This window comes from Puccinia triticina, chromosome 17A, assembly GCF_026914185.1.
Source record: "Puccinia triticina chromosome 17A, complete sequence".
NCBI lineage: Eukaryota > Fungi > Basidiomycota > Pucciniomycetes > Pucciniales > Pucciniaceae > Puccinia > Puccinia triticina.
Genome location: NC_070574.1, coordinates 3,891,266 through 3,899,607, shown reverse-complemented (window position 1 = coordinate 3,899,607; position 8,342 = coordinate 3,891,266). Strand labels below are relative to the sequence as shown.

The following is an 8,342-nucleotide window of genomic DNA, read 5'->3' as shown; positions in this document are numbered from 1 at the left end:
GACCTATTCTAACCTTGTCGCTTTCTTCCTGGATCACCCACAACACAGACGATGGAGAGCAGCTTAGCAGGGGTTAGAGCAGACAGGAAAAAAGAAATAACTTACTAGTTGCGACAATCGCCGTTCAAGGTACTCGAAACGAAACGCAGCCTGGGTTTATCGTCGGAGTTGGAGGTGGGGCATGGTTTGAGTGGGATTGTGGGCGTTTCAGTGTGGACATAGCCAATACAGCATAATATTTTTTTAGGTTGTCACAGCAGTGAATGTTTCCCAGCAGCTGTCATCCAGAAAAGCAACATGAGGCCCAAACAATTTAAGAAGGGCCCAGCACTGTGTAACTCAACCTCAAGCAGACTTAACCAGCAAATCATCCACCCTTTCCCCAAAAGAGGACAGGTATAGTACGCCGGCCAACTTGTAATCAATTTCCTCTCACGTTGAAGATCTTCAAAACAACCTCTCGACTATTTATCTTAAGTTTGTTCATTTTCTTGTAATAATCAAAGAGAAGCACACATTCAAGTCAAGAAACAAACCTCAATAATATATCAATGTCAAAAAAAAAAAAAGAAAATTTGTAATTATGTGAAGATTTGCGAAAAGGAACAAAACAAGTAGAGTTCTATTTAAGATATATATATCTACGGATGCTTTTTTTGAAAAGAACAAAAGAAAAGAAGTGAGATAAAGTATCTAATACATCAACCAAATCGTCCCATACATACAAACATTACGCATCATGATGATGGCCATGATGGATATGAACACGATGCATTCATTTTGTTTCGTCTTCATCAAAAAAAGGAGAGAGAGAAAGAGGAGAGAAGAGTAAAGGAGAGAGAAGGAATTGCTTATGTATGACCGAGAGAAAGGATTCATTTAAATAAACGGACTTACTTTGCGCACTGCGGAAAACTCTTCGCGCACTGTGGGGGTTGTCTTCTCGACGTCCCGCCCCCAGTGCGCGCTTTTGCCACGGCTCTTCGCGCACTGTGCATTCCCCCAAAAAAACGGCTTGCATTTCTTGAGATATTTTCTGATTAATCAATAGAATGACTTTTTATGATCCCCCTAAAAAATAATCAAGTCATTTAGGGGTCTCCTTGAGCCTAGAGAAAATTGACATGAAAAAATCATATTTTAACGCGGCAGGGAACTGTAATATCGCTTCCTGTGCCCCAGTAGCCCCAAAAATTTCACAGTATCATGGTAAATGTGCAAATTCATGACCTGATAATTTTCAGAATTTTCACCAGCTTTCCTGTAGCCCAAATAGGTATTGCGTTTATTATTTTGCGTATATGTATAAGCTTTTTGTTACACACACCAAAGGCACAAAATTTTGAGAGCACAGAGAGATATGCTTCAAATTAATTCCCTGAAATTCCTAGCAATAGTGTGTCATTATAAAATGAGATATAAGGGGTGCGCAGCAGGCTTAGTGGGAAAATTACTGCTAACTTTATAGCTTTTTTGTTTCACACCCAAACAGTCCCAAAATTTCAGAAATGTTTTCATTGTGGATATTCTCCGCGCCATAAATTTCTTGGCAATATTGTGTCATGATAACATGAGATATAAGGGGTGCGCGGCGGGCTTAGTAGGAAAATGGCTGCTACATGTATAGATTTTTTGTTACACACTGAAACAGTCTGAAATTTTCAGGAATGTTTCAATTTTGCATATTCTCCGCGCCATAAAGCTCTTAGCAATAGTGTGTCATTAAAACATGAGATAAGTTAGCAGTAATTTTCCAACTAAGCCCGCCGCACTACATCTCATGTTATCATGACACACTATTGCCAAGAAATTTATGGCGCGGAGAATATCCACAATGCAAAAATTTCCAAAATTTTGGGACTGTTTGGGTGTGTAACAAAAAAGCTATACAGTTAGCAGTAATTTTCCTACTAAGCCTGCCGCGCACCCCTTATATCTCTGGGAAAAATTCTGAAAATTATCAGGTCATGAATTTGCACATGTTCCATGATACTGTGAAATTTTTGGGGCTACTGGGGCACAGGAAGCGATATTACAGGTCCCTGCCGCGTTAAAATATGATTTTTTCATGTCAATTTTCTCTAGGCTCAAGGAGACCCCTAAATGACTTGATTATTTTTTAGGGGGATCATAAAAAGTCATTCTATTGATTAATCAGAAAATATCTCAAGAAATGCAAGCCGTTTTTTTGGGGGAATGCACAGTGCGCGAAGAGCCGTGGCGAAAGCGCGCACTGGGGGCGGGACGTCGAGAAGACAACCCCCACAGTGCGCAAAGTAAGTCCGTAAATAAAACAACAAAAAATGAAAAGCACAGAAGGATTGGGGTGGTCTCTATTGGTGTAAATCTAAAAGAAAATTCAAAGTGTGCTTTGGCACACTCCTATAACCAAGAAAGGGTAGTTTTGCTACGCTTAACGCGTAGATAACTGATATCTGGGGAATGTGGAGATGTTATTGGCTTGCCGGTTGACTACTGGGGTTAACGGTGTCGGAAGAGAATACTCGTCAAGGCCGGTTATGGGTGTATGATAAAGATTTTTAGAACGATTCGAGCTGCTCTAGCAAGAGGCTCATAACCTGTTGGAGGTAGAGCTCAAAGAATCAATGATTTCATTACATACATATGGAATTACTCTAAATAGTATCTACAGGAGTATGTGACAGGCCACGTGGTCAAGGTCACTGTACATGTCATCTACATGTACCAACAAGGCTGAGCTCCTTTTTGCAGGCACATCAGTGGTATTGAGTGGCTGCAACTTGTTGGATGTCCCCCCGGTGGAGGCCTCTTCTTTTGTGGTATACCCCTTTGTCAGCTGCGAGGAGGTAACTAAAGTGCTAAGTAGACTGGCAAAGAAGAAGGCCTCAGGGCCTGATTGCATTCCCAATGAAATCCTCTCCATATGCGCGGCAGAGCTGGCTGACACTCTTGCTACCCTTTTCAACAGATGCATACGCAAGGACCAGTTTCCTGCTGCCTGGCGCATTGCCACCACAGTCATTATCAAGAAGTTTGCAAAACCGTATTACACCAACCCAGGGGCGTACTGGCCAATAGCCCTGCTCAACACAATCAGCAAAATCTTTGAGTCAACCATTGCTGACCGACTTACTTTCTGGGCAGAATCACAGAACATCATCCCCAACGGACACTCAGGAGGACGCCGAGGTAAAGGGTGCGAAGACGCTCTGCTGGCACTAACTATGTGGGTAAAGCGGAAATGGAGGGAGGGCAAGACAGTCACGGCTCTGTTCTTAGATGGGAAGTCAGCCTACCCGTTGGTCAAGCCCTGCCGCCTGGTTCATTCCTTCCGTCGGAAGGGATGCCCCACCTATTTGTGGAAGATCATAGGCCGTTTTCTAGAAGGTTGACGCACAAGACTTCGCCTTGCAGATTGCAAATCAGCTGAGTTTGAAGTTGATAAGGGGCTCCCGCAGGGCTCACCCTTATCAGTCATCCTGTACATCATCTACAACTCCGATCTGTTGCTAAGGCAATTTGACTTTGATAGGGATGAGGTGTCTTTAGGCTTCATCAATGATGTTGTTGACCTCTTGGCGGGAAGGACCGTAGAAGAGGCCAGGGCGCAATTGAATCAGATAGGGGAGGAGTTGCTCTTGTGGGGCAGGAGCCATGGGGCTATCTTTGATAGCCGGAAGGCACAATTTGTGATCTTCACACATTCAAAAGTGGCTAAGTCCCCTTTCCTCTTTAATGACCAGGAATTGGCCCTGCAGCGGGACGTCAAATGTCTGGGCCTTTGGCTTGATAAGAAACTGGCGTTTGGGAAGCAACACACACAGGTTAGGAAGAAAGCTGATGACACTCTAGGCCAGCTCCTTAGGATCAGCAGCTCAGTGTGGGGAATACGGGAGCAGGAGCGTGGGCTTCTGATATCAGCCGTTCTCATGCCCATGGTTCTCTACAGGGCGCAGGTCTGGTTCAGGGCATAGCACATTGAATCAAATTGATTCGAGTATTCGTATTCGAATTTGATTCGAGTCGAATAATGCCTGGGCAAATTTAAGCTTGAATATTCGAAAAAATTCGAATAATGGCTCAGAGGGGTGCGTAGAGGGCCAATGCAAGCTGCTCTGGGGCCCAAAGGCCCCAGATGAGCTTGCACAGGCCCTATACCAGCCCCTTTGGTGCAACACAAAAAAAAATCTGCCTCTGGCACTTTGAAAAGTGCGTCCGCCACTACAAAAGGTGCGTCTGCCACTATCAAAAGTGCGTCCGCCACTATGAAGAGTGCGTCAGGCAATATCAAAAGTGCGTCCAGCACTATCAAAAGTGTGTCCGGCAGTCTGAATAGTGAGTCCGCCACTATCAAAAGTGCGTCTGCCACTATGAAAAGTGCGTCCGCCACTATCAAAAGTGCATCCACCACTATCAAAAGTGCGTCCGCCACTATGAAAAGTGCGTCCGCCACTATGAAAAGTTTGTCCGCCACTATCAAAAGTGTGCCCGCCACTATGAAAAGTGTGTCCGCCACTATGAAAAGTGCGTCCGGCACTCTGAATAGTGCATCCGCCATTATGAGATATGCCTCTGGCAATATTATAAGCGCCTTTGGCACCATTGTATTTTTGAAGGATGACCCCCTCAAAATTATATGGCCCAGAAATGAGCCAAAATAAGTCAAAAACACAAAAAATGCAATTTTTTGGTGTTTTTAAGGTATTTTGGAAGTTTTTCAGTCGAATATCTCCGAATACTCAAATATTTGACAAATCAGTATTCAAGGGGCCCAAAAAACGTGTCGAATACCACCGTGCTATGCCCTGGTCTGGTTCACCTCCCTGAACAGGCATAAAGTTTCAAACATGATCTCATAGAACGCTCAGCGGCGCGTTTCGCATTAGGGTCTCTGAAGTCCACGCTGGTCAAATACCTCAACAAGTATTGGCCCTTCAGATGCATCAAACCAACCACTATAAACCAGATTACAAACTTTTACCTGACTAAGCTGACTAGGGTGACTCACAGGGCTACGGCAATGGAGCAGCAGATTCAAACTGAACTGTTGTGGACGGCCAGGACTTTCCCTAGCCCGGTCCACGCCTCCCTCAACCGGGAGGTACTGGCTGGCCTTGCGGAGAAAAGGCTTGAGGTGGTGAATTTTGTCAACGTTAGCAGGCCCCCATGGCGACCCAAAAGACATATGGAGCTTGTCATTGACAGGGCCAGCAAGCAGGAGGCAAAACAATCAGTGATATTGTTCCTCAAAACAGTAAACCCCGCTTCTGACCTGGTTATCTTCACTGACAGCTCTGCTCACCCAGAGGAAGGGCTAGGAGCAGCGGCGGTCTCAATAGATGGAAGTCTGTCTGAACTTGCATTCTTAGGTCCGCCGGGCACGGCCTCCAACTTTGAGTGCAAATTGGTAGGCATCCGGCTTGGACTGGAGATAGGCAGCACGGCAAAGCTCCCGGTAACCGGGGCCCAAATAATCATCTTGACGGACAGCCAAGCGGCCATTGACATGTTGAGGAACCCAAGGGCTCCAAAATCAGGCCAATACATTCTTTCTCAAATCCAGGATACAGCTGACTATATTCCGATCTCAACACAGATTATGGTCTGATGGTGCCCAGGCCATGTTGGGATCAAGGGCAACGAGCTGGCCAACAGAAAAGCGGCGGAGGCCAGAGGAGCTTCCCTCCTTGACGAGTCAATCAGGGGTAGTGTGTCAGCCGAGAAGACCAATTTGCTCCGGAAGGAGAAAATATGGAAAGGGTCCCTGCGAATGACCTTTCCTGTCCAGGCGGCATTCCATCAACTTTGCTCAGGGAATGTCCATTTGAATGCTTTCCAATTCAAGTGCAGTCAAGCTCCATACCCAATTTGCTTGGAGTGTGGGGTCCCCAAAACAGTGGATCACTACCTTATCTCTTGTTCCAGGTACACCGGGGCTAGGGCAGTAGCCAGGACGATCCTCCGCAACAAGAGGATCACCACGGTCATGACCAGAACTCTACTTAACAACCCCTTGGCCTTCCTGGCTACAAAAATCCTTCATTAAACTCTTGGCCAGACTCCCTCAATTCCGACGGGAAAGCAAATTTGGGGATACCCTTTGAGATCCCCCTTCCAGCTCTTTGGACCCAACTTCTCCCCACGGGTTCTTCCCTTTTTCACCCATCTTTTCCCTCCTTTTTCTTTCTTCTCTTCTAAATAAATAAATAGCAAAAAAAAAAACTTTCAAAAGCAAACTCCCAGAAAGCCTGTTAAAGTTCTCCCCTCTATTTTCAATTGTAAGGCTGTGTGGTTCTGCTACGTAGCTAAATTTGTAAGCTAGTTGAATATGCATAGTGCGCAATGTTAAATCAAATCTGGACTTAAAAAAAAAAAGAAGCCCCTTAACCTGCTCATGGCCTGTTGTTATTTCATTTATTTTCATTGTCTGGGTGCAAGTCGCACGCACAACTGGGGGTTTTATGGTAGTTTCACAATCTGAGATGCGGGCGAGACAGGGCCCGATGGATGCAAGAGAGTTGGCAGCTTTGCATCCATGAGGGCCCGATGGTCGTGAGAGTGGGGAGCCCAATCCGAGAATCCGACCAGATATTCCGGGTATTTGCCGGATATCACGTGACCGCTACCGGACATTCCGCGCGGGAAATCCAACAATGTTTGAAGTGTATCCTCATCCATCCAAGCCGTCCGCCGAAATTGCAAGAATCGATCACCATAAAAAATGAGCTGGTGCGTCTCCTACCACGATTTCAACCTGCAGATTTCAGGAACACATTCCCTTGACTGATTGAACAAACAAAAACTTTCTCTATCTCAATCGAACTGCACATCTGTTAATGTGATACCTAGGGCCGGGTAAGTCTCTTTCTAAAAAATTTATATTAGATAAACCATGCTTTCAAAGCTGATGCTCGTTGCATTCCGACTTGTGTGTCCCCAATATACCTACTGTTCTTTTTTATATTATATGTATAGATTCAAGAAGACCGTCAATCGGGCGGGTACAACCTTGATGCAAAAGACAGGTCAACTGGAAAAGACAACCGATCGAGAATTTCAAGAACATGAGAACAGATTCAAAACGTATGATTGATGCAATGAAAATGCCATTTTTTTACTTCCAACAAGATAGCGGAAGGAATCTCAGTCTGTATCTCCACTGACACAACTTCGATATGTTTTTTTTTCTCGCTACACCATTGTAGGATGGAGAAGAACTCGCTTTTGCTGCAGAAGGAAGCCAAAGCGTACTTGGATTCAATGCGAGGTAGATACATGTTGACATGAGCCATCAAACAGATCCCACGCCTTCTGATCCTTGGGTTTAGCCATGACCAGCGCTCAAACACGAGTCGGTGAGACAATCGACAATTTCTATGGCGACTCCTCCGAAGCAGCCATCGCATCAAACTCTTACAAGCGGGCAGTCGAAGAATTGGATGAAATAGCTATCAGAGAGCTAGTCAGTCTGTCCTTACACTTTCCGTTCCCATCGTCATCAGAACCCCCCCCCCCCCCCCCCCCCCCCTCATTTGTAACTCACAGACCTTGCCTTCTTGTACAGGACACACCTTATCGCAGCACTGTCTTAGAACCGGTTGGCAGGTTCTGCTCTTATTTCACCGAGATCAATAATACCTTGACCAAGCGCCACAAAAAAGTAAGCAAGAACGCTTCTCTGGTATGACGGAGAATTCACCCAAAGAGGTTGAACAAGATACAGCCGAGGGTATTGAAGCCAGACCAATTGAAACCACCCACAACCAGCTGCTTGATTACGATGCAGCACGAACAAAAGTCAGGAAGCTAGCGGAAAAGCCCTCGGACGACCCTTCGAAGCTAATTCGGGCAGAGAAGGAATGTGACGAGGCGAAGCAGATCTTCAAGGCCTATAATGACAGTCTAGTCAAAGAGCTGCCGGAGATCGTCGACCTGAGGATTCCCTACCTCGACCCCTGTTTCGAGGCCATGGTCCGACTCCAGCTCCGCTTCCACGAGTCCGGTTACGACAAGCTCGGTGGCGTCCAGCGTTACTTCTCTGAATCTGTTCGCGACGACTATGCAAATGGCCAACTTGATAATCAGGTGGAAACCGCGTTGCAAGAGATGAGAGAATTGGCCATCTGCGGTCTACCCTAATATCTCTTTTCTTGCTCACAATCTCAACCCTATATGCTTTGTATGATTTCTTTGTTGTTGTTCCTTTGGGGGCGCAGTTGAATTTGTTGTAGCCCTATCCTACTCTTTCTTCAACGACGACTGTGTAACACTCTTTTCATTCCTCCCTAGCTGGGTGGCAATTTTCTCACGTACCTAGGATACTAATCCATCTTAATGTCGATATCAGATGTTTATTAGTA

The 8,342-nt window shown here is 45.5% G+C and overlaps 1 protein-coding gene across 1 annotated transcript; it reads left to right on the top strand.

Annotated features, from left to right (window-relative positions):
• Positions 1-6,703: 6,703 nt before the first annotated feature.
• On the top strand, positions 6,704-8,121 carry PtA15_17A376 (uncharacterized protein; the record flags this gene model as incomplete). Its single annotated transcript, XM_053164486.1, has 7 exons — positions 6,704-6,711; positions 6,832-6,837; positions 6,958-7,065; positions 7,188-7,249; positions 7,311-7,444; positions 7,547-7,642; positions 7,750-8,121. 7 exons carry the CDS (start codon positions 6,704-6,706, stop codon positions 8,119-8,121), a joined length of 786 nt encoding a protein of 261 aa, XP_053028449.1.
• Positions 8,122-8,342: the final 221 nt, after the last annotated feature.